The sequence below is a fragment of the Cataglyphis hispanica genome, chromosome 12 (assembly GCF_021464435.1).
Source record: "Cataglyphis hispanica isolate Lineage 1 chromosome 12, ULB_Chis1_1.0, whole genome shotgun sequence".
Lineage (NCBI taxonomy): Eukaryota > Metazoa > Arthropoda > Insecta > Hymenoptera > Formicidae > Cataglyphis > Cataglyphis hispanica.
In genome coordinates, this window is record NC_065965.1 from 4,672,650 (window position 1) to 4,699,509 (window position 26,860).

Genomic DNA, 26,860 nt, shown 5'->3' on the forward strand with positions numbered 1-26,860 from the left:
GTCCAGATGTTTTGTCCGGATCCGACCCGTGTAAAAAAATGTTACCGGAAAAAGACGATGTGCTCTCGTGAAATAAGTTCGTGGATCAAGCGGAGAAAAAAGCTACCCCGCGATTTGTTGGTAAAACAATGTTCTGTTTTATACCTCCGAGAACGCTCCCAAGAGCGATCGTGCAGGTTGATTTTCGAGAGTGGGTTCTTCGAGAGGATCCTGGTCAAATCGAGCGTGAAACGTTGCTTTTTCAGACGAACTCTATACGAGACGAAGGTCGAATGCGCTGTCGTTGTCAGATACAATCATCGTGAAACGAGTTCCCTACGGGGGAGGCTTATCTTTTTTTATTCTAATCTTATATACTCTGAAAGCTTATTTTGCATATTATGATCCAATTTTAAGTCGATTTTTTTAAATAAATATTTAATTGTGCGTTATCGTTTTTACAATTTTTAAATATTGATATTTATGAGCAGTAAATTATATAATAGTATTTACATTTATTTTTATAATTTAAATTAAAATTTTAATTAAACGTTTACATAAAATCTATTTAAAATGAATTGAATATATTTGGAATTTATATTTTTAGATCTCTAAAGATTTATTAACAGCTTCTTTATATTATTCGTGGTTTATAATGTTTTTCAAAAAGGCTATGCCAAAAGATTATTCTCTACTTATCGTTTATAAAAATTCAAGATATGTACAAGATATAGTTTAATACATATATAGTTTAATATATAGTTTATAAATAGTTAAAAAATCAATAAGTTACATGAAAAAAATTTATCAACAGTATATGACGTAACCTGTGTAATTATACGAATAATCATAGCGTTAATGAAAATGTCTTGCACGAATAATCTGACATTTTACGACAGTCTTAGAAAGGAGAAATTTATTCTGAATTGCTCGCTAAGCGAGATCTTGTAATTGCGTCCTGACAATTCAATCTAAATTAACAGATGTCATAAACAAACATTCTCAAGGCTCGTTACTCGTAGCTTACATTTATCGTGGAAAACAAGGCAAAAACTTTGCCACCGATAAAAAAACTGCTCCTAATTCAATATAATTGCTATGATATCATGTGCTTGACAACACAAATTTTGCAAAGATTACAAAATCTATTTGCTGATATTTTTTCCTTGTAAATTACATAAATATTTTGTTAATTAGAAATATAAATATGTATTTCTAATTAAAAGATTCTAATATACGAATAGTTTATCATCATTAATTGAGATACATCACAGTGTATGTTTACTGAATCTCTAATATTTGTCGACTATTATTCATGAAATAGATGTTAGCTAATGCATGTTAAAATTATATTTTTATGCAAATGTAATATGTATATATATGTAATTATATTTTATAATTTGTATCATAATTAAAAAAATCTTTATACTTGTAATGCGCATGCATCTAATAATAGAAATATGTGCATAATTCTACCTATATATACTCCTGAATACCATCGATTAATCAGCGATAACGTTCAATTAACGCCACACCCTTGCTTCCTTGCTATAGTTGATTTTCTGACATCGATTAGTGCAGCAGCCTTGTCTATCAAGTTAGTGCCTGCTCCGCTTAAATTATGCTTTTATTGACACGTTCTCGCTTTCACGGCGGAAACATATGACATACTCTATCGCCAGTATCGAACAAACGCTTCTCTGAGTATCCCCCTATGTTTGAATTAATATAGTACCTGGTATGTAACAGTGCGACGCGCGAAGATAATCTTATCTTAAATTAGTACATGTGTGTCATTATCAATATCAACGTTTCTTTCCAATAATGTTGTTAGATGTTATTACATGAGTTTAAACGATTAGAGGTAGGGGATAAGATTATCTCATTGGAATAATTCTGAATATTATCAAAATATAAATCCCATATTTTTAAATATAAACTTCAGTTATGATTTTATTAAAATAACTATTACAAAAAATTTTTACATCAGATTATGAAATCTCTTTTAAAAATAAATCTAAATTAATTTAACTATGAAAATAAAAAATAATTTAATTAAATCATGAAAATTAAATTATGAATTTTTATTTTTAAACCACGCTGCTTTATACATTGTATCAAAATTTATTTATAACCATTTTGATATCGGCATTGTTCAGATAAACCTTGTCACGTAGAGGATATCATTTCAATTAACCAATAGTGAAAACTTCATTATGTCGATACTCGTTATAATCGGGTTCTATTATGCTACATTTGACGGGTATATTGACACAGTGAACATATAAATCAATAAACTTTGTTTTATACACGAGAGAATGGGGATCGCCATTCTCTCTCGTACGCGAGCGTAATGCATATATCCCTTTGATTAAACGAAATTCCAACAATTAACCAATAAACAATACACGACAAAACTCGATTCGGCCACTCGTTCGCAACATTTTTTCCATGAGAGGGTCCTCTCGCAGAGGGTTAAAAGGGCCTATTGATTTTCTCTCGTAGTCGCTGTTGCAAAGCTCGTATAAGTTGGCATCGCAATCACAACGCGCGAGAGTTTTTCATCATTGTGTATTGCACGATGGAGAGTCGTGCATCGCGAAAGCGTGATAGAGTAGAAAAATAGAATAAATAAAAAATAGAGAAAGATATATATATATATATATATATATATATATATCTCCATTTTTATTATATATATATATGTATACGTGATACGGCCATAAAAAAAAAGATGAAATTGCGCTAATACGGCAAGACACTTAACGCATAGCTATTCTAAGCATTCAATGTATTTCTCAGCTCGTGGTTATATAATTATATTCTCGATGACGCATGCTCGATATAGCGCACGGGAATATCGTAATACGAAAATTACATGCATCGGGAATTGCGTCTCGACACGTCGTCGAGGTAATCGTGGTTTCGCGGTGGGCGCGTTTTCCGGTCACCCTCCTTCGATCAGTTTTGGCCTTATCAGCTTCGATCGAGATTCCTCTTGAATCATCGAAGCGTGGACTTGCTTACTTTGTCCGCTTGCTTGTTCTGTAATTCGAGACGGACCAATCCCACTGATTGCGCTGATGAACCTTCTACTAACGACGTCCGGCTGATTGCATTCCGCGATCCCCGATTTAAAATCACATTAAGAAAATGTCAACCCTATGAAAATTGCAATTAAGAGGATTTAAAGACGATCTATTTATTGGAGAAAGCTTATAAAAATTGATCGCACTTTGAGATATTAAATATGCAAAGATCCAGCATAGAGAAAACAGAATATCACGGACGGTCTCTAATTTCTTATCTCAAAGAGATAATTTTTACAAGTGTTATTTTATTTTAGTTAAATCTTTGATTAATACAAATTTTAATTAAGTTCTACTAAACAAAAATTTTTATTAATTAATTTTTAAACATAAAATAATAAATTCTTATTGTTTTATGTTTTATATAATTATAAATATATTTTAACAAAATTTTAATTTATAGATTAGAACTAAATAAACGTTTAAATAAAAATAAAATACTAAAAAATTATGAACAAACATGATGTGTCCAGATTTTTATTTCAAAAAGATCGCTTTTTTCAATTTAGAATCGCGAATGACAAAAAAATACAGAGAATTTTGAGCATTCTGTTAAATAGTGTCTTGCTACAAAAAAGATAAAAAAATAACATATAAAAATAATAAAATATAAAAATAATACATATAAAAATTACTTTTATTTGACAAACAATCTTCGAATAAATGTCCACTGTAAACTCCGAGTGATCCAGTCTCTATAAACTTTGGTAAATGAAATGTAGTGGAGAAAGTCGAGTTTTCTCTTTTTCGCAAAGGGAAAAAGAGCGCCCAAGAGTCGATAAATCAATCTCAACAATTTTTTTTTCTCTTTTTCTTTTTCTTTAAAAGAAAAAGGCGAAAAAGAAGTTCCTTCATATACACGCAAATTTATTATTATAAAAAATTAAATACGATACAAACGTAGATCGGAGAAAGCGCAATGTCGGAAGCTATTAGAAATTTCAATATTCGTCCATTTACTCGACTATTGAAACTTCGCAATTATAGTTTGATCATCACAGGTTTCTGCATGAAAGTAAATTGGAAGGCTTTTCAGGAGTTAGGAAAATACATAGTAGTGCTTCGATGATTTTATGTACAAAAATCTTTGTTTAATTAATCTTTAATTGATTATCTGCGTTGGCTGTGTCGTCAATGTTTCCATCTGGTATTCAATTCGAATATATTCTGATATTCAATTTGAATCTATCTGGATGATCTCTTTCGTCATACAAATTGCTTCGCGAATAATCAAAAGAATTAAATGCTCTACAGCTTTTTCCTTCCTACTTTTAATTTATTAATTAATTAATTTAATTTATTTTATCATCTTGTTATTTTATGATGCATGCTTGTGTTTGTTATAGTTTAAACAAATTAAAAATTAAAACTTTTTCTATATAAAATAGAAAATTATTTTCTTTTTAGTAATATTAATAATATATATGGTAATATATATTATATATTATATATAATAATATATATTAATAATATTTAGTAATATTATTAAAATATAATTAATATTTTTTAGTAATATTATTAATATATATTATTTTTATACTATATACCGTATTGTTCTTGTCATCATCTTGTTTCGCGATAATATTCGAACAATTTCACGAGCTGCATCAGTGTATTGTCGTGTTATTATTTCTCGAAATGCGATCATTTTTTGCGAACAATTAATGCGAACAATAATTAATACACGCGCTAAATCAACTTTCACGATTAATGATCCGTAAGCGTATTGCTGCAATGGCTTCTTATTGAAGCGATTTACATATTTGAAATAGAAATCGAAGTGATAGGAGGTTTGCGGGAATAGAAATTATAAATTATTGTTTAATGATACATGTGAAAACCGATGAAAATTAATTTCAGAGCTTGAATTTGAGTGTATTTTGTATTGCGCATTGAATTTTTCACCAACTTAAATGTAAATTGTCTACAGTCTTCGAAATAAAAATGCGAAATGATATATAATTTACCAGATGAAGTGATTTACATAGAAATAAAGATGATACATGATACATTGACTATTTAACAAAAGGAAAAAATGTATATATTTCACAGAATCAAAACTTTGACTCCTTGTAATTCAGATATTATTGTAATATTTATCTATTAAAATTTTTATATCAATCTTCAGAATATACTTAGAATATTATGATGAGTGTGATGTGATTACGATGATTGCAAAATGTATCCTATATATATATAAAGGAATCATAAGAATTATATTCACAATTTTTTTTAACTCTTTATGATAAATCTAAAAAGATATCGATAAATTTTTAAATTAGAATTTATATATATATATGTATATTTGGACAATGCAAAAAGAAAAGATAAATAGTAAGAAAAAAAATTCATATTCGAACAAATTTCAAAATGTAATGAAAAAGAGTTGAAAGTTGATGTATGAAAAGAGAGGAATGAGAATCATGAGACAGAAGTAATTCTAACGTATATAACCGGAGGGGTCAGCAGTGCGATGGCTGCAAAATAAATCACTCTGAAGGCACCTTTTTACATATATTCATTGCGAGAAGGTAACTCGGCCAGTAATGATATGGACGGTCAAGATTATTAAAGAAAAAGAGAGAAGTGACAGATCACCAAATAGTACATGAATCAAATATGATCGACGTATTTGTTAGAAAGTTAAAGATGGAAAAATGCTCGAGGGAATTCCTTTATATCCCTCTCCATTACTTTTCTATTTTTAGTTCAGAATTTTGAAGCGTCTTGTATAAGACAATGTGACCTGGTCACTAATCAACTTGCGTACAGCAAAGTAAAATGAGTAAAAAAATATTGTCTACGTTATAAAAGTCTTTGAAAAAACTCGTCCATAAAAAGTCTCAAACTTCAAACATCTAGGAGGATCAATTTATTCGAGATTTAAGTATTTAGACTATATATATTAATAAAAAAATTATAATATTAATGTATATTAGATATTTAAGGAAAAAGATAATATCTCTTACATCTAAAGATTCTTTGCCGATAATATCTAATATATAATACTAATAATATTTCAATAATCATATAAAGTAATATTAAAATTTAATAATACCGAGACAATTAAAAAGTTTCATCTGTTTTGAAATTACAAAAAGCATTCAAATAATTTTTTGGAAAATGTAAAACATAAGAAAAGAAAGTCATAAGAAAAATTAAACAAAAATACTTTTTCTTATGTTTAATTTTAAAATGTCGCTAGTAAATAAATTAATAGACGAGTGTTTATACGACCAAACTGGCAATTTATTATTTGATTGTTTTATCACGACGTTTCAATCATATGGCTTTGGTCCTTATCAAGTGAACTAAAATAACAATATTATAAATAACGATAGTCACGTTACAAATGAAATAAACGGAATTATGTATCTGCGTTATAGTTAAAAAGTAGAAAGAGAAAAATCGAAATGTCAAACTGATATTGTGTCAACCACTATGTTCGGGATATTGAGAACGACTAAACGACCTTTATTAATCTATCGTATATGTTGTTTAAATTCTCTGTGTCTTTTTTAATAATATAAAAACGCTCGCAAATAATCTTTCCGTAATCAGCAAACACAAATTAGAATTTGATCATGACTTTGATTGGTCAGCGCCTGATATTCTGCATACTGAAAAACATGTAAGAAAGAGAGAAAGAGCTGAAATGTTTTTTATTAAAAAATTTGACAACACTATTAACTCTCCAAAAGACACAGAGAATTTAAACAACATATATGATAGATTAAGGTCGTTTAGTCGTTCTCGGTATCCCAAACATAGAGGTTGACACAATGTCAGTTTGACATTTCGATTTTTCTCTTTCTACTTTTTAACTATAACGCAGGTACATAATACCGTTTATTTCATTTGTAACGTGACTATCATTATTTATAATATTGTTATTTTAGTTCACTTGATAAGGACCAAAATCATATGGTCGAAACGTCGTGATAGAACAATCAAACAATAAATTGCCAGTTTGATCGTATAAACACTCGTCTAAAAATACTTTTTGATAAAATTAAAATTAAAATTTGAAATATGTATATATAATAAATATATCTCTTATTTCTACAACGAAAAATTATTTACTTTTTAAAATAAAAGCGATTTATTTATATATTCATGTATTTACTCATGAAATCTCAATTGGGAGAGTATTCATGATAATTTCAACACAATTTCAAATCGCGTCAGTTCACTAATAAGGTATCGAAATCACATAAAAAAGTTTTTTCTATCAATGTATATATTTATTATTGCAAAAATATTTAAATAATTAATATATGTGTATATGCATATATATATATATATATATATATATATATATAATGTATATATATTAAATAATTAATGTATGTATATATATATGAGCTGGTCAATAAGTTATCTGTTAATTATCAAATCATATTGTTTTCACTTCGAAGAAAAAAGTTCTCTAATCGACTATTAGACAGTAAGTACCATTTCTGCAAAAAGATTGAATATAATTATTAAATCGTACGAGTAAAGAAAAGAAATTGAAAAAAAGTACTCTTACGCTTTCTTATTTATATGCGGTCCTAGATAAATGTGATCATTTTTTTCGCAATAATTGGTGAAACGCCAATTCATGAAACAATTCGGGCATTTGGTAATCGAGTATCTTGTTTCATTCCTCACGGCATCGGCATACCATTCGATTGCCTTAAAGTGGCCACACCCTAATGCACAAAAATATATCATATGGAATCATATCCGATAAATTCCAGCAATACATCCTATTTTATATTAAATATTCGCGTACTACAATAAACGTTAAATATAGACTGTGTCTATATTTTTAGATTTGTTGTAATATTTGTGCGCGATCTTTATAATAGACAAACATAAAAATCTTACAATTTTCGAAGATAAAAATTTCTTGGTATTGTTAGAATTAAAATTTTCAATGGCAATATTTAGTACTAAAGCGAAGAAAAATTTTAAATTCTTAAAAATATAGTAAGTTGGATTACATTGTATATTGTTTGACGTGCAACAGCCAGGCTGCGGTGACACTCCAGCGTTGGCATAAATATTTAGAGTACCTACTTCCTTGATTGTGCCGTACCCATTGCCATCCGTATAAAAAATATCGGTCAAATTTGCAGAACCGGGATTGATTTGACAACCATTGTACATGTCAGTATAAAAGATGACACCCGCGGGATCTAAACCTGCATTCATCAATACGTGTATAGTACTTTAATTTGTATTAATTTGTGTGTTGGCTTTTTCAGTTATTAATTGTTTCAAAAACAAATAAATTTGTATACGCAAGATACAGATATCGCGAAATTACTTATGCATATGTATGAATAGATTATATAACAAAGTTACTGAAAGAAAATGCGTTTTGTAACAAAATTTAATAATTTATCATGAGAAACAATCAATTGAATTTTTTATAAAATTTTGAGAGAAATAAATTCATTTAAATTAATAAAATACTATAATCAAATAAAGTTCAAGTTTAAATTAAAAAAAATATATAATTAAAGAGAGTGGAATGAGGACATCTACAGATGAATGTAATTAAAGTTTTCTTTTAATATACCTGTAATATGTAACCAAGACAAATTAGTATATTGTGAGATACAACCCGCAATGTGAGCACCCATGGAATGTCCGATGAGGTGCCATGTTTCTACATTGTGTCCCCTACTCTTTAACTGATGGAAAGTAGTCGCGGCAATTTTTCCAATTGCAGGTGTCCAAAGAGTAACATCAAGACTAATTTGTTCAGGTTGTACTCGAGTCCAATCGAGCAAGGCAATGGTAGAACTATTTCGCAAGCAAAATGCTAGAGAATTTAAACATTGTCTATCAATAATTTGGTTTATCGATATATTGAAATTTGTGCAAAATTTATAATACATTGCGCGCACATACATGTATTTTTTTTATAAATTTCTGCGTATAAATGTACGCAATCTTGATCAAAGGCGGAGTGACTATAGTAATTTATAAAAAAATAGAGCATCTCTAATATGTATGTGTATCTTAATGATTATAATATTTCGGCGATTCAATAACACCAACAACATTCGATGCGATCGAGATTGATATATGATATGCAATTTATTCTTAATAATTTCATAAATTAATTCTCTTATGTTATTAGAGTTTATTCGTCAGAAACCTTTTAAGAAATCTATTAAGTCTCACATAAAGCTGAATCCAACATAGAAATACCGTTAAAAAAGTATTATTTAATTAATAATTTTATAAAAAGATTTTATAATTAAAAAAAAAATTGTATAATTAAGAAAAATTAATAATTAAAAAAAAAATAATTAAATAAATTAAATTGATAATAAACTTTTCCTTGCTTGTTTTCTAATATTGTGTGTTTTTTTAATATTCTATAACAACATATAAAAATTGCGATATTATTTGCGTTTTTATTTGATCACAATATTCGATAATATGATTGAGTCACCTGTATATTATAATTATTATAGATTAATAATATATACTGAAGTATTAAAAAAATTTGCTATGTTTTTAATTTTTAAATGTTAGCGAGTATGATTTACAATAAACTGCGAAAAGTAATGTGTGCAAAGTTTTGATTGGTATATATATATATATATTTATAATAATAAAATTGTATGACAAACTTAATTATTTTCTATACAAATATTTTTATCAATAATTTATGCTTTCTGTAATTAAAAGCTTTTCATGGAAAAATTCATATATATATGTTAATATTGGACGATGCTACATGTGTATATGAGAAGAATTTATTATTAACCGATACCTGATATAAGGTTCAGCATAGGCTCTTTATTTCGGTGATATCCATGAATGAAAACAGTAGTTTCACGTTTACCTTGACTTGTCAGGTTATATGCCTGTTCTATACAATGTAAATCTTGTATGAGACAATCGATTGGTGTCAGACTTGTAGCATTACTGAAAAATATTTATAAATCAAATGACATAATTAATAGCTCCTTTTTTGTAGAAAGAGAGAGAGAGAGAGAGTAAAAAATAAATAATAAATTAGTTACATTAAAAATATATAGCATTGTTAGTTTTTCAAAAAAATTTCTAACATTTTAAATAATTATTGAAATGTTTTATTTAAAATATTATATAAAAACTCTTAGAAAAATGAGCATGTTATTTCTTCTCCAATAAGCACAACATTATTAATATATGTTTAATAAGGTTGCATATAAATAATTACCATGTATAAAAAGACAGGAGCATTTTTGTTGGATCAACATCTGTATCTATAAAATTATAAAATTTATCGTATTATGGTTACTGTTCTATTATATTCATCACCAATATTTTACACATTTTTCACATTATTTACAGAGTGTCTCAAATTTAAATGTCAAAACTTTGGGAGCGTGTGGAAGATAAAGAAAACTAACAATAAGAAGAAAAGTTATTTAGAGATTTGCACGATTTTACTTCATTTTGGAACAAATCGCAAAAAAAAGCAAACAAGAAAGTTTTGATCAAAAAATATAAAACAGCACCAAAATTATTAGATTTATTAAAAAAATATTATAAGCTAAAAGTTATGAATAAATGAAAATTTTTTCACAATTTTTATCTCATGATACTTTTCGACAAAACCTAATAATTTTAGTGTTGTTTTACATTGTTTTTTGATGAAAACTATTTTATCTTCTTTTTCCATTTTCTCTAAAACAAAGTGAAATCGAGAAAATCTTTAAAGGACTTTCTTTCTAGTTTATCGATTCCTCACACGCTTTCAACATTCACACGTTTTAAATTCGGGATGTCCTGTATAATTTTAAAATTTTGTTTATAATAATATAATTATGTACAAGTTTTTTAGTTAATAATCCAAATAATATAATATCTTCACATGCGTGTTACTTTTATTGGAATTATTCTTTTGGAATTTGGAAAAAATTAAACAAAAAAATAATATTGTTTGCATAATACCGATAAAGATCGCGTTCAACTAAGAGATATACGACTACACGTCAACAGAATTAATAAAAATGTAAATAAAGAAGATTACGATATCATATATATCATCAATCTTCGTATTATTACTTCTCGCTGTTGCAACGTTAAAGATGCAAAATAGAAGACAGATGTACGTAGACGTGCTCATGTCGCAAAATTGTTTTACTTTGATTGATGAATGACTGTAAAAAAAGGTAAAAATAAAAGTGTAAAAAATATAACAACACTTATATAAACTTTCAAGAGCCACTCTCTTCACTGCTTCACTCACGCCTGATGACTGTATGATGATATATGTAAGAAAACTGTTCTAATATATATTGGTGTCTTTCGAATGATTTCGGATCGTTAACCTGATTGGAATTTGGACTCCGCCCAAAGAATTTCACCCATTTTTTTTCTTTTGCACTTTTGCAATTCTTTCGATCGCGCAATTACTTTGATTGCATTTTCACAATTGCTTCGATCACATTTTTGCAATAACTTAGCCTCTATGCGTAAATTGCTACTTCTGCGTTTCGCGCGGTCAACGACCCGTGAAATTCTCTGTCTTCTTCGATTTCAAATTATGACGTAGAATGTGTCTATTAAAAATAATAATTAATAATAATAATATAAATAATAATGATACTATAATAATTTGTATATAATCTTTTTGGGCTATACCAATATTATCATATCGTATCGATTAATGACAGTTGACTTATTTCATAAGCGCGAGCACGAAAAACTTGTATCTGAAACATTTTTCTTAACGCTAATTGTATTTTTATATCCCTTTCCATTATTTTTCTATCTTTGGTTCAGAATTTTAAAGCTCTTCTATGTCTCTTGTATAACACAGCGTGACCTGCTTACTAATCAATCCGCGTAAAGTACAATGAAATGAATAAAAGAGAATGTCTACGCTGTTATATATATCTTTGGAAGCTTCTCTGTACAAAGTCTCAGAGTTCAAACATCTATGAGCATAATCGGAGAAATTTATTTGAGTTTTAAATATTTAGATTATATATATTAGTAAAAAATTAATGATGTTTTATTAAATATTTATATAAATATAAATATATAAATATAAGAACTCAAGATATAATAAATATAAGAACTCTTATATAAATATAAGAACTCAAGAAGATAATATCTTTAATGTGACGATATGTTTTATTGTTAGTAAATATCCTTACAATTACCTTAATTCCAATATTCAATAATGATATTAATAATATTTCAGTAATCATATCAAATAATATTAAAATTTAATAATGCTGAAAAAAATAAAAAATATCCATTTTGGAATTACAAAAAGCATTTTACAAATGTAAAGCAAAAGTTCATTCTTTTTTGTATAATGTATATATATATGAACTTCTCAGTTAGCTATCTGTTAATTATTTATGAAACTATATTGTTTTCATCTCAAAGAGAAACGTTCTCTAATTGACTGCTAGACAATAAGTGCCGGTTCTGCAAGAAGATTGAATTTAATTATTAAATTGTGGGAGTAAAAAAGGAGATTGAAAAAAAATTATTCTTACGCTTTCTTATCTATATGCGGTCCTAGATAAATGCTATCAGTGTTCTGGCAATACTCGTTGAAACGCAGATTCATAAAACAATTCGGGCATTTGGTGATCGGGTATCTCGTTTCATTTCTTACAGCATCGGAATACCATTCCATTGCTTTAAAGTGACCACACCCTAGTGCACAAAAATATACCATATGGAATCACATCCAAATTCCAACAATACATCCTACTTTATATCATACTATGTATATTTGCGTATTATAATAAGCGACAAATATGACCGCATTTTTAAATTCGTTTGTGCAATATTTGTGCGCAAATATTTTTATAATAGACAAACACAAAAATCCTACATTATATTTTTCAAAGCAATTTTTTTGGTATTATCAAGATTGAAATTTTTAATGACAATATTTAGTACTAACGCGGAGAAAAACTCTGAACAAAACTTGAGAATATAGTAAATTGAATTACATGGTATATCTGATGACGAACAACAGCCAGGCTGCGGTGCCACTCCAGCGTTGGCATAAATATTTAGAGTACCTACTTCCTTAATAGTGCCGTACCCATTGCCATCCGTGTAAAAAATATCGGTCAAATTTGCGACATCGGGATTTATTTGACAATCATTGTACATGTCAGTATAAAAGATGACACCCGCGGGATCTAAACCTGCATTCATCAATACGTGTATTATATTGTGTAATACTCTAATTTGTATTATGTAGTTGTATGAGCAAATTGATTTCTTTAATTACATATAGTTTCAAAAAAAAAATAAATAAATTTATATATGCAAAATATAGGTATCGCAAAAATATGTATGCATATGTATGAATATATACATTATAATCAAATAGAATTTGTCGTTGAAAAAAAAATACGTTTTATCATACACTAGATTATCACGCGCGCTTTGCGCACGCCATCTATGTTATTTTTATTTTATATTAACATTATTGCATATAATTTTTATACAATTGTAACATGCCTTCTTTAGGGAATGGAAAAAAGACAACAATATGTCAATAACATGTCTTTTTTAGAGAAGGAATCTCGCAATTTATCATGATAAACAATCGAATCATTTGTGAAAGAGAAAAATTAATTCTTTTAAATTAATAAAATATTGTAATCAGAAAAAGTTCGAGTTTTTAAATGAAAAAAATATAATAAGAAAGAATAGAATAAAAAAGGATATTTACAGATGAATGTAACTAAAGTTTTTTTTTGTAACATACCTGTTATATGTAACCAAGAAAAATTAGTATATTTTGCGATACAACCCGCAATGTGAGCACCCATGGAAAATCCAATGAGGTGCCATGTTTCTACATCGTATCCCTTACTCTTTAACGTATTGAAAGTATTTGCGGCGATTTTTCCGATTTTAGGTGTCAAAAAAGCAGTCGAGATATTAAAGTCGCCTTCAGGTTGAAATTGAGTCCAATCAAGCAATGCAAAAGTAGAGGTATTTTGCGAGCAAAATGCTACAGAATTGCAACATTATGTATCAGTATGTAAATAATTTAATTTATCAGTATATTAAAATTTATGCATCTATAATATATTGCTTGCACATATTTTTTTACATTTCTTTTTCTTATATTTTTTTATATTTCTGTGTATAAATATGCACAGTTTTGATCAAAAACGGAATGATTTTAGTAATTTATAAAAAAATAGATTATCTCTAATATATATATATATATATATATATATATATATATATATATATATATATATGAGAAGTATTTATTATTAACCCATACCTGATATAACGTTCAGCATAGGTTCATTAATAGAGTGATATCCGTGAATAAAAACAGTAGTTTCACGTTTATCTTCATTTGTCAAGTTATATGCTTGCTCTATACAATTTAAATCTTGTATGAGACAGTCGGTTGATGTCAAATTTGTATCATTGCTAAAAAATATTTACCACTTATAAATCAAATGACATAATTAATTGCTTCTTTTTTGCACAGAGAGTAAATAAATAATAAATCAGCTACTTTCAAAATGTATAGCATTGTTAATTTTCAAAAAATTTTCTAACATTTTAAATAATTATTGAAACGTTTTCTTCAAAATAATATATATATATATATATATATATATATATATATATATATAGATATGTATAAAAGCATATAAATAATTACCACGCATAAAAAGACAGAAGCATTTTTGTTGGATCAATGTCTGCATCTATAAAATTATAAAATTTATGGCATGATGATTATTAGTCTATTACATTCATTACCAATATTTTACACATTTTTCACATTATTTACAAAATGTCTCAAATTTAAACTTTGGAATTTTATAACAAAAATATGTTTAATATAGATGAATATATAGATTACACCATCACCTTTATCATCAATTTCCGTATTAATACTTGTCACTGATGTTGCAATGTTAAAGATGCAAAATAGAAGATATATGTATGCAGATGTACTGCAAATCATATTGTAAAATTGTTTTTTTATTGATGAATGACCGTAAAAAAAATTATATAAAAGATGTAACAAAATTTATATAAATTTTCAAGATCCGCTTTCTTTAATGTTCATTTACAACTGTATGATGATACACGCTTACGTGTATATATACATACTCTACTATAAAGATATATATATAGTTATCTGTAGGTTATCTCAGAATTTGACCAACAAACCTCAAATGGTTATATAAGATACGAAAATAAACTTGCTTATAAATATGTATAGACTGCGGATCTCTACATCTTATGTAATCAGAATATTTCAAAAAATAAGAAAAGATAGTTGCAACGTGATATGATCACCAACGATAGTGAAAGAATAAGATGTTGCCTCAGATATCGGCCCGAGGACATTTTCGGGCACTCGTTCTGCAGAACCGATATCACCTTACATATCGAAATCAGGTAAAAGGATTTCTTTTATCAATCTTTTATCTATTTATTATTACGTATATTATTACATATATATTACATATATAATGTATATACACGAAAAAAAAAAATTAGCTGCCGTAGCTGAAAACTGCGTGGTAACTATATTTCAGTCGTAATATATGGACAGCAAACATCTTAGCTGTGGTATCGATTTACTAAGTGCAACAGCGAACATATTAGCTGTGATATCTATTTATTAGAAGTAACAGCAAACCGTTTTGCTGTAGTTTACAAATTTCTTTTGCAAACCATGATTAGCTATGATAACGAAAATTTTTTTTTTCCGTGATATATATGAACTTCTCAATTAGTTATCTGTTAATTTTATCTGTTAATTATTTATGAAACTATATTGTTTTCATCTCAAAGAGAAACGTTCTCTAATTGACTGCTAGACAATAAGTGCCGGTTCTGCAAGAAGATTGAATTTAATTATTAAATTGTGGGAGTAAAAAAGGAGATTGAAAAAAAATTATTCTTACGCTTTCTTATCTATATGCGGTCCTAGATAAATGCTATCAGTGTTCTGGCAATACTCGTTGAAACGCAGATTCATAAAACAATTCGGGCATTTGGTGATCGGGTATCTCGTTTCATTTCTTACAGCATCGGAATACCATTCCATTGCTTTAAAGTGACTTACACCCTAGTGCACAAAAATATACCATATGGAATCACATCCAAATTCCAACAATACATCCTACTTTATATCATACTATGTATATTTGCGTATTATAATAAGCGACAAATATGACCGCATTTTTAAATTCGTTTGTGCAATATTTGTGCGCAAATATTTTTATAATAGACAAACACAAAAATCCTACATTATATTTTTCAAAGCAATTTTTTTGGTATTATCAAGATTGAAATTTTTAATGACAATATTTAGTACTAACGCGGAGAAAAACTCTGAACAAAACTTGAGAATATAGTAAATTGAATTACATGGTATATCTGATGACGAACAACAGCCAGGCTGCGGTGCCACTCCAGCGTTGGCATAAATATTTAGAGTACCTACTTCCTTAATAGTGCCGTACCCATTGCCATCCGTGTAAAAAATATCGGTCAAATTTGCGACATCGGGATTTATTTGACAATCATTGTACATGTCAGTATAAAAGATGACACCCGCGGGATCTAAACCTGCATTCATCAATACGTGTATTATATTGTGTAATACTCTAATTTGTATTATGTAGTTGTAGAAGCAAATTGATTGTTTTAATTCTATATAGTTTTAAAAATAAACAAATTTATATGTGCAAAATATAGATATCGCGAAAATATTTATGCGTATGTATGAATATATACATTATAATCAAACAAAATTTGTAGTTAAAAAAATACGTTTTATAACAAATTAGATTATCGCTTTGCGTGCGTCATCTATCTTATTTTTTGTTTTTCCTAACATTATTGCATATTTCCTACCAAATTTCATGCAATTTTTGTATAATTGTATCATGTCTTTTTCAGAAAGAGAATGGAAAAAAAGGCAACAATATGTCAATAACATGTCTTTTTTAGAGAAGGAATCTCGCAATTTATCATGAGAAACAATCGAATCTTTCATGAAAGAGGATAATAAATTTATTTAAATTAATAAAATACTGTAATACTGAAAGAGTTCGAATTTAAATAAGAAAAACATAATAAGAGGAAATAAAAAAGGACATTTACAGATAAATATAATTAAATTTTTTTTTATAACATACCTGTGATATGTAACCAAGACAAATTAGTATATTTTGCAATACAACCCGCAATGTGCGCACCCATGGAAAATCCGATGAGGTGCCGTGTTTCTACATTATATCCCTTACTCTTTAACTTATTGAAAGTATTTGCGGCGATTTTTCCGATTTTAGGTGTCAAAAAAGCAGTCGAGATATTAAAGTCGCCTTCAGGTTGTAATCGAGTCCAATCAAGCAATGCAAAAGTAGAGGTATTTTGCGAGCAAAATGCTACAGAATTGAAACATTATATATCAGCATGTAAATAATTTGATTTATCGGTATATTAAAATTTACGCTATAATATATTGCGTGCACATATTTTTCTTATATTTCTTTTTTTTTATTTTTTTTATTTTTTTATGTTTTTTTTTATATTATTGTGTATAAATGTAGTTTTGATCAAAGACGGAATAATTTATAAGCAATTTATAAAAAAAATAGATTCTTTATAATATATATTGTGTATATATATATATATATATATATATATATATATATATATATATATATAATAACATATATTAATGATCATAATACTTGGGCGACTCAATCACACTACTCGATGCAATCATGTTTCAAAAAAAACATATAAAAATCGCAATATCTTATTTCATGTCACTCAATATTGAGTCGCCTGTATATTATAATTATTATAGATTAATATATACTAAAGTATTTAAAAAATATTGTTTTTAATTTTTTTAAACATTATTAATTGTGATTTACAATAATTTGTAAAAAATAATGTATGCAAAGTTTTATATATTTTATATATATAATAACAAAATTAACAAACTCAATTTTTTTTCTATAAACATATTTTATCGATAATTTATGATTTCTATAATTAAAAGTTTTTCATCAAAAATTCATATTCAAATTAATATTAAATAATGCTACATATATATATATATATATATATATATATATATATATATATATGAGAAGTATTTATTATTAACCCATACCTGATATAACGTTCAGCATAGGTTCATTAATAGAGTGATATCCGTGAATGAAAACAGTAGTTTTACGTTTATCTTCACTTGTCAAGTTATATGCTTGCTCTATACAATTTAAATCTTGTATGAGACAGTCGGTTGATGTCAAATTTGTATCATTGCTAAAAAATATTTACCACTTATAAATCAAATGACATAATTAATTGCTTCTTTTGCACAGAGAGTAAATAAATAATAAATCAGCTACTTTCAAAATGTATAGCATTGCTAATTTTAAAAATTTCTAACATTTTAAATAATTATTAAAATGTTTTTTAAAATATATATATATATATATATATATATATATATATATATATAAACTGTTAGAAAAAATAAGCATGTCATTTCTTCTTCAATAAGCACAAATCAAACAAGCTCAAGCAACATTAGTAATATATGTATGTGATAAGGTTGCATAAATAATTACCACGTATAAAAAGACAGGAGCACTTTTGTTGGATCAATGTCTGCATGTATAAAATTATAAACTTTATCGCATGATGGTTATTGTTCTATTATATTCATTACCATAGATATTTTACACATTTTTCACATTATTTACATTTAAAGAGTTTCGAATTTAAACTTCGGGATTTTATAACAAAAATACGTTTAATACCGAAGAAGTTTACACTCACCTTTATCATCAATCTTCGTATTATCACTTCTCACTGATATTGCAATGTTAAAGATGCAAAATACAAGATATATGCGGATGTACTCCAAATCATATCGAAAAATTGTTTTATTTCTATTGATAAATGACCGTAAAAAGAATGTAACAAAATTTATATGAATTTTCAAGACCCGCTTTCTTTAATGTTTCAGTCACGACTGTGTTTCACTCACTCATGACTTATAATATCTGTTTACAAAGATATATCTAGAGATAGGGTCTGCAAATTAGACCGATAAACTTCAAAAGATTATATAGGACACAAAACAAAATTTGCTTGTAAATATAGCTATATAATATATAAACGCGCGTCTCTACATTTCCCATAGTTAGAACGTATTAAAAAATAGAAACAGATAGTTGCTGTATTATCACCAATCTGTCTCTATCTAAAAGGGAGAGGGTAAATAGATAAATTTAGAAATTTCCAAATGCGTCTCAAAAACCGCTCTAACAATAAGAGATAATATGTAGAGCAGTTTTTTACGTTTGTCAATATATCTCGAAAATTATTCGAGATAAAAAATGATTTATGATAAAATGTTTCATAGTAAAAACACTTTTATTGAATCATATTAATAAAATTTTGGAAAAATAATTTTTTTCAAAGATTTTTGACCTTATTAATCTTTAATTCTCTTGTGTCAAAATGGCTCACTTGCGGAACAAAATTTGCTGGTTTTGATCTCCTTTATAACCACCTGAAATTTGTAGATTTTATTCTAGGACACCCTGTATTAAAAAAAAAATTATAATATATTGTTACTCCATTTGAGTGAGTCACGGTGATTTCGAGATCGTTCCAGTTTGGAATTTAAAAATTTTCGCAGAGAATCTTATCGATTATTTTTCTTTATTTGCACTTTCGCAATTTTTTCGATCGCGTTTTCGCAATTACTTCGATTGTATTTTCGTAATTATTTCGATTTTGTTTTCGCAATAGTTTAGCGTGAATTGCTACTTTAACGCTTTGCGCAATCAACGCTCGTGAAATTTATGCGCCTTTCTCGATTTGGAATTATGAATTCCATTCGATGTGACTATTCAAACCATTGTGATTTTATCAAGTGATGAAATAAGATCTAATTGGTGATCTTTAATCACTCTTAACATTGATATTCATAGTTCATTTTTATATTTAAGATTATCTCAAGTACAGCCTTAAAATGCTATGCGGCCATTTCATTCAATTTAATGAGATCTAAGATCACACTTATTGTCAAAAAGTTTTGAATATAAAAACGGACATGGAATATGGACTTAAGTACTATCACTGTTAAAACAAATATATCAAAATTATGACTAATAAATGTCGTTTAATGGCATTATATAATAAAAAAATCGCTGCAGGATGATGTGAGAGAGATCTCGGATATGAATGAATATTGATTCACTCGTAGCATGTGTCAGAGTAAAAATAAATCATGGAAAAGTAAATAGATATCAATAATATAAAATTCAAATTTGATATTCAATATATTATAGGCAGATTGGGTATCTAAAGATAAATGCTATTTAAAATAAAACACAAATTATTGATTTTGTGAAACAATGATAGAGTGAATTTATTCCCTCTATATCATTCATTTCGTATGCTAATCATTCGATTAATGAATTAGCAACGTCATACGATATCAAGAGCTTTATTTATTGTGTAATCTATATGATATTTCAAACGTGGAGAGCATTATACCTGTCGCATTTCATGTAAATTCCGATAATCGCTCGTGCATACTTTTGCTCAATGACATTGTTTGCTTAACGTAACGTTTATGTTATTTTGCACATTATATTTCAGACTCTGTAAAATGTTTAAATGTATCAAATAAAATAAAATAAAATCACATTTTTCTGTATACGTTATTTAAAAAAATGGGATATTGTGTTGCATGTTTTGTCGGCTTCATGTAAAAGGATTTCTTTCGAAATATTTCTAGTCAATATGCGTTATGTCATAAATAATCACAATTTTTAAAGGATTTAATAAAATCACGTAAAAGATACAGCTCAATGAATCCGTTAACTGCGTAAATGTATTACACTGAATTTTTTGCAGAAGAATTGAATTATTTAAATTATCATTCGTGAAATAATTTGTTGCAATCTATTAAAACAGCAATTTTATATATATATATATATATATATATATATATATATATATAAAATTTGATAATATAGCAGTTGATTACCATGTAAAATGATACAAAAAAATTCAATTTATTGCATTTGTAAATTATTTGTTAAATTGTTTTGTCTTTACTTCAAAATAAAAGAAATTTTTCTCCACTTGTTAGCGTGATATTAAGTACCATTTCTGCAACAAGTTCGAATTTAATTATTAAATTGTAATATATCGAAAATGAAAGATGGAAAAACGGGGAGAGGGAGAGAGAGAGAGAGAGAGAAAATTATTCTCATACTTCTGTATGCGGTCCGGGATGAATGCGATCATTTCCTTCGCAGTAGTCGGTGTGCGGAAATGCGAAACAATTTGCGCATTTGGTGGTCGAATGCTTTGTCTCATTCTTCACGTTCTTCGGTGTACCATTCGAACGCTTTAAAGTGGCTACACTGATGCAGAAAAATGCATCATGTGGAATCGCACGATTTTTATCGCATAGACCAATGCAAATCCTGCATCAATATTTTACGAATAAAATATATAATAATGTTATTATATTAAAAATCTCTGTTTAATTTAACGATATTTAATGCTACATTTAATATGTGAAGCATTGAAGGAATAAGAGAGATATGAGAGATACAAGAAATATATAAAGAATTGCGAATAAAACAAAACGGAAAGTTCTAAATAGAAGTTGACGGCAACTTGGATTACGAAGCATATACGTCTCATGACAAATAGCAACTAGAATAGGTGCTGGCATTGGCATAAATATTGAAAGCACTCCCTTCCCTGGTGCTATATCCACAACTATCCGTGTAAAAGAAGTAGATAAAATGTGCGATATCAGGATTTATTTGATAATCCTCATACATATCAAAGTAAATGATTAAAACTTGCATTTATTATAGTAGTATAAGAAATTTTCATTATAATGTTCTAATTTTCATTATATGATTTTAAGAATAAATGTATCCTTTCGATAATAAATAGTTTCAATAATGGATAAATATACATATATATAATTTAATAAATCTTGAAATATTAAGATAATATCCTGAATCCAGAATTTGGAATAAAAATTAATTTATATATGTAATTTATAATTTTTTTAATACATTTTGTAAAAAATTATTTCAAAATAAAACTAATCGCATAACATACACAAATAATAATATTGATTGTTATCCAACACTGAAATGTCTTTTCATAAACTCTGACAATAAATCGTCATATAAAGTCGATAAAATTTGTTATATTAAAGAAGTTTAAATTAATGAAAAATATTATATAACTGATAAAAACTGATGAAGTTTAAAAGAAAGAAATATAACAAGAGAATAAAATGGAATAAAAATCTATATGGAAGTAATTAAGATTGTCTGACATATCAGTAACGTACAATGAAGAAAAATTGACACACGTTCCAAAGCAATTCGCAATATGTGCAATATATGTCCAACGAGATACCATACCTTTTAGTTTGCAGCTTTACATTTTAACATATTGATTGAGAGACGCAGTGATAAAATAAAATATCACCATGTGTTAATTGGGACCAGTCTACAATGCAATGACAGAGGTGTTTGCGAACAATAGAAAATACACTAAGGAATTGCGAATATGTCAGCGTGCTAATAATTTATTGTAATACTTCTACATTTTGAAATAATAAAAATTCCCGATTTAATGTGAATCATATAGCATTGTTCGAAACATGCTAACTATCTGTGTTTTTTATCTTTAAAAGCGTAACTTTTCGAGAATTTTATTGGACTGATCGAATGAGGTGACTGCGTCTAAGTAATTAACTTCTTAATACGAGCTATCGTATTAACTTCCCGAGAAAATCCAATAAAAGCAGGTCAAACATTTTCTCTGCGAGATAGTCTCTAAAACTTACAATTAGCTAATGCAATTTCAAATTATTCTATACTTTGCAGAAAAGCATTACTATGATCTTATGTAGTTACGGTTTGTCAACAAAAATACGTCACGAAGAGTTGGTAATATGAGTTAAAGTAACTTTATTTATACTGTTATAACTTAAAAATGTCAGCAGTTGCGCTCATGAAATAAAATTAACTATACATGTGAAAATGTGATAGAGAGAAAGAAAATTGTTATTTTTTTCAGAATTATTTTTATGAGTTTTACACTCTGAGAGCAATCTTCATATCATAAATCAATAAATATTTTCAATTTTAGAATAAATAGTTGCTTTCATCATTACTTTATCATGTCTTTTTATTGTTTTATGACTTGTAATGGCTGTCTCTTTCTTTTAGAAAAGATTCATGTTACAAAACTCAAGTTACGTACACGCGGCTTATAAGATGTCAACAAATGTACATATTTTAGATATACCGGGCAACGTAAAAAACAAACACAAAATAATAGATAAGAAAAAAAGTCAGCAGTTAAATGAATTTCAAAGTGAAATGAAAAGACCCTGAAAATTCATATACAGAGAGGAAAAAGTGTCACAAAGTAAATGCAATTTTCAATGTTTTCCTAATATAACTAAAGAAACTGACAGACAATCGCGAAAATAAGTCACCTCGAAGACAATTTCGTAATGTAAAAAATCTAATATAAAACTAATTTATAATTATCTCCATTCAATTAACTACGTATTATAATAACGTAATAAAATAATCACAAAAGAGTTTCATATATATATATATATATATATATATATATATATATATATATATTTCATATATAAGCTTTGAAATATATCTATATTTTTTGTAAATAACATATCTATAAACTTATATAAATATTATACATATTTTATATTTTTATATAAAAGAATTGGGGAGGGCGGCTATAAAATAAAACTCTATTTACGAGTAATAATAGCGAGATAATAATAGTGAGATATAAGCATAGCACATTGATCCACTCGATAGGTGCATAGTATTTTAATGCGGCGTTTGCTAGAGTTGCAGAGTATTGCCTGATTCAACCATTGGCTTCCTTCTTTTTCTCGGTGTTTTTGCCGACCGCATTATCGACATTTCCACTTTTATGGGGAAAAACCTCAGCAATTATCGAGCGGATTCAAGAAAGCCGGTAGTAGCCATTAATCATCTGTACTTGGGCGAATTTTTTTTTTTCCCGCGAATCCTGATTTAATAAGCTTTTAACATGCAACAGATCGTTTAAAGCAACTAGCTGCTGCTTTAATAAGATAATGATATAAGAAATGCAGAAGATATAAATATAGTCTGCTTGGATTCATGTTACTTTTGTTATCTTGTAATTATTAGCAAAGAGTCATGAAGGGAAAATTGTGCACCTGAAATAACTAAAATATATATGTATATGAGAATTATTAATCCATTTGGCAACTGTTCTACTATCAGTATAATGATTTTCTTACTTCTTGTCTTATTTTATATATTACGCAATAATTCAAAATTACAAAATTGCATATTTGTGGTTTCTGGCATAAAAATTACGATATATCTGATACCGTAACTTTTATGCCAAAAACCACAAATATGCAATTTTGTAATTTTGAATTATTGCAATTTAAAAATTTAATCCAAAAAGTCAGTTTCTTGTCTTATTCTTGTAATACTTTCGTGAATTAATATATCAAGTTTGATGCGATTTATTATTGCTATCTCATTCGCGTCTCTGATATAGAATCTTTGTCCAAAATTAGGTAAGAAAATGACATTAGAAAATTTGCACGTTTGTAGTTTTGGCATCCGAGTGACGATATTTATCGCATCTTACGCAACATAATGCTCTAAAGGAATTCTAAAAAATAGCAAAAAATATTATTTTTCTTAAAACTGGAAATTATATAATTAGAAAATTCTTTATATTCTTATGTTTTCTTCTCGAAAATTCCTAGTTCCGTGAAATTTCTTTGCCCACTGATCTGTTTCTTAAAATCAAGAACTAATAATGTTATAAAAGAACACTCTACAATACGAAGTTTACGGGTATAGAATTATCGGACATATATGTCGCTCTTTGTTATCATTTCTATTGTGAGTTTTGGTTTTTCAAGCTCTTTTAGCAATTTGCAGATCGGCATTGTGTGCATTCTCATGATCCGATTACAAGCGGTAATCTCGACTATTCAAGCTCGCCTCGATTTTATTAAGAAACGAAATAAAACGTAATCGCGACAATCTTTCATCGCTTAAGACGCATAACGCTATTAAAGTAAATGTATCAAAATTACGGCGTTATATTAAATTATCATTGTTCAAATCTTAGCGTCGCAAGATCTGTATCAATAAAAATCCATTGTACGCTAATAGGAAATTAAGTCTTGCAATCGAATAACATATATATATATATATATATATATATATATATATATATATATATATATATATCGATGAAATTGCGGCGATGTAAGGAATAAGGATGGAATCTGTAAATAATAATGTCACATTCTATATAAAAAAATTCAGTATCGACAATATAAATATAAAATACTTCATATATATTCTAAATAAGAAAATGATGCAAGAAGTTTTAATATCGTCGTACGATATTATTTGTGTCAATTCGAGTGCTGTGGTATAAATTTTTTCAAAATAATATCACCTCGATTTTTAATTTTTGTTCTGACTGAAAGCAGATGCGTGCAAAGAGGTACCGTACACAATACTATTTTAGATATGAGCGTATTCATCAATTAATCTCTTCATATACGCGCAATGTATTAAATTCTAATTAAAAGACCTTTTTGTCGAATTTATTATAACATCGCAAGCGATCAAATCATCCGATGGAAGTCAATCGAGAATGAATCGATTGGATATGTCTCGATTGTTCGTCGATGAATTTTTTGATGTTAAATGAAGATGCATATCGAACAATTCACGCGCGAATTCGTTATTAAGTCAAAATGGACAACGCGGCAGAACGTACATGTAGCGGCGCGTGTTTAATTAAAAGCGTTTGAGCGTGTATGGCGTTTTTGTTACGAAGAAACATTTTTGTTTCAATAAGGCCTTTCACTCGGCCTACTGAAACGAATGAAAAACTTTTCTATCGATTTGTTTCTCGCATTGACAACGCAATAAATGAAATCGGACGAAAGCGGACGAAATCTCTGAATATTTAAAAAAAAATATCTGTATCTAGAAAATATGTATATTCAAATGTAACTAAAAATATCAAATTATTGACAAATAAAAAATTTTTTTTTTAAATTAAAATAAAACATACATGTACTGTTCAAAAAATATATGTATATTTCAAAAAAATTATTAAATTTGATATAGTTTTTAAAACATTTTATATTTATATAAAGAAAATAATAAAATATTTAATAATTTTTTTGAAAGTATGACAAATAAATTTCTTTCGTTAATACACACGCATTAGTATTTTTTATCACTTTGTTAAAAACTATTAAATAAATAATTATACATATAAATAAATATATAAAATAATTATATATAAATGGATGTTAAGTAAATGATATAATAAAAGAATTCAAAAGCGCTAAAAAAATAATTTATATTGATCAGAAAAATAAAAGACAAAAAAGTTGCAAGATTTTGCTTTCCAAATCTTTTTTAGACATCACTACTCATACAGTAGCGGTGATAACGGGTATCTATCTACGAAGGGGTGGTTTGTCCACCCTCCCGAGAGAGTCCGTTTTTTCGCAACCGGCGCTTTTTCTTACCCTCTTTTTCATTCACCAGAGCAACCGTTGAATAATTTTTGCATCTAGAGCCGCCGCACGTACTCTCGATCCATCCCGATACAATTACAAAGAGCCAGATCTCATATTCCAGAATGATATGAAAAAA

General features: G+C 27.6%; 4 protein-coding genes across 7 annotated transcripts in view; all 4 read right to left on the bottom strand.

Moving 5' to 3' along the window:
* Positions 1 to 26,860, bottom strand: part of LOC126853721 (GTP-binding protein Di-Ras2) — an 86,790-nt gene that overhangs the window by 50,026 nt on the left and 9,904 nt on the right. The gene's annotated exons all lie outside the window — the stretch shown is intronic.
* LOC126853711 (lipase member H-like) lies at positions 7,372 to 11,338 on the bottom strand. Its single transcript, XM_050599715.1, has 7 exons — positions 11,130 to 11,338; positions 10,279 to 10,324; positions 9,847 to 10,001; positions 8,638 to 8,883; positions 8,057 to 8,257; positions 7,600 to 7,762; positions 7,372 to 7,528 (listed from the first exon to the last, which is right to left on the bottom strand). The coding sequence occupies exons 1-7, from the start codon at positions 11,188 to 11,190 to the stop codon at positions 7,498 to 7,500; spliced, it is 903 nt and encodes a 300-aa protein (XP_050455672.1). The 5' UTR covers positions 11,191 to 11,338; the 3' UTR covers positions 7,372 to 7,497.
* The window catches only part of LOC126853708 (lipase member H-B-like), a 261,537-nt gene continuing 246,865 nt past the window's right edge, over positions 12,189 to 26,860 (bottom strand). Inside the window, exons 2-8 of the mRNA XM_050599710.1 lie at positions 14,949 to 15,082; positions 14,737 to 14,782; positions 14,344 to 14,498; positions 13,813 to 14,061; positions 13,043 to 13,243; positions 12,578 to 12,740; positions 12,189 to 12,506 (exon numbers count right to left, since the gene is read on the bottom strand). Coding sequence (XP_050455667.1) covers positions 12,476 to 12,506; positions 12,578 to 12,740; positions 13,043 to 13,243; positions 13,813 to 14,061; positions 14,344 to 14,498; positions 14,737 to 14,782; positions 14,949 to 15,045 — 942 coding nt within the window. The 5' untranslated portion in view covers positions 15,046 to 15,082 and the 3' untranslated portion in view covers positions 12,189 to 12,475. The remainder of the gene's footprint in view (positions 12,507 to 12,577; positions 12,741 to 13,042; positions 13,244 to 13,812; positions 14,062 to 14,343; positions 14,499 to 14,736; positions 14,783 to 14,948; positions 15,083 to 26,860) is intronic.
* On the bottom strand, positions 15,767 to 19,114 carry LOC126853596 (lipase member H-B-like). The gene is made up of 8 exons (XM_050599442.1): positions 19,111 to 19,114; positions 18,900 to 18,932; positions 18,689 to 18,728; positions 18,226 to 18,380; positions 17,237 to 17,485; positions 16,464 to 16,664; positions 15,998 to 16,161; positions 15,767 to 15,926 (listed from the first exon to the last, which is right to left on the bottom strand). Exons 1-7 carry the CDS (start codon positions 19,112 to 19,114, stop codon positions 16,145 to 16,147), a joined length of 699 nt encoding a protein of 232 aa, XP_050455399.1. The 3' UTR covers positions 15,767 to 15,926; positions 15,998 to 16,144.

Coding starts and splice junctions, on each gene's coding strand:
- LOC126853711 (XM_050599715.1), bottom strand. CDS start 11,190: ATGAGCACGTCTACGTACATCTGTCTTCTATTTTGCATCTTTAACGTT. Junction 8,884..9,846: donor TATGCTGAACCTTATATCAG/GTATCGGTTAAT, acceptor TAAATTCTCTAG/CATTTTGCTTGCGAAATAGT. Junction 7,529..7,599: donor CCGCATATAAATAAGAAAGC/GTAAGAGTACTT, acceptor ATCTTTTTGCAG/AAATGGTACTTACTGTCTAA.
- LOC126853596 (XM_050599442.1), bottom strand. Junction 17,486..18,225: donor TATGCTGAACGTTATATCAG/GTATGGGTTAAT, acceptor TCAATTCTGTAG/CATTTTGCTCGCAAAATACC. Junction 16,665..17,236: donor GTCTTGGTTACATATCACAG/GTATGTTATAAA, acceptor TGATGAATGCAG/GTTTAGATCCCGCGGGTGTC.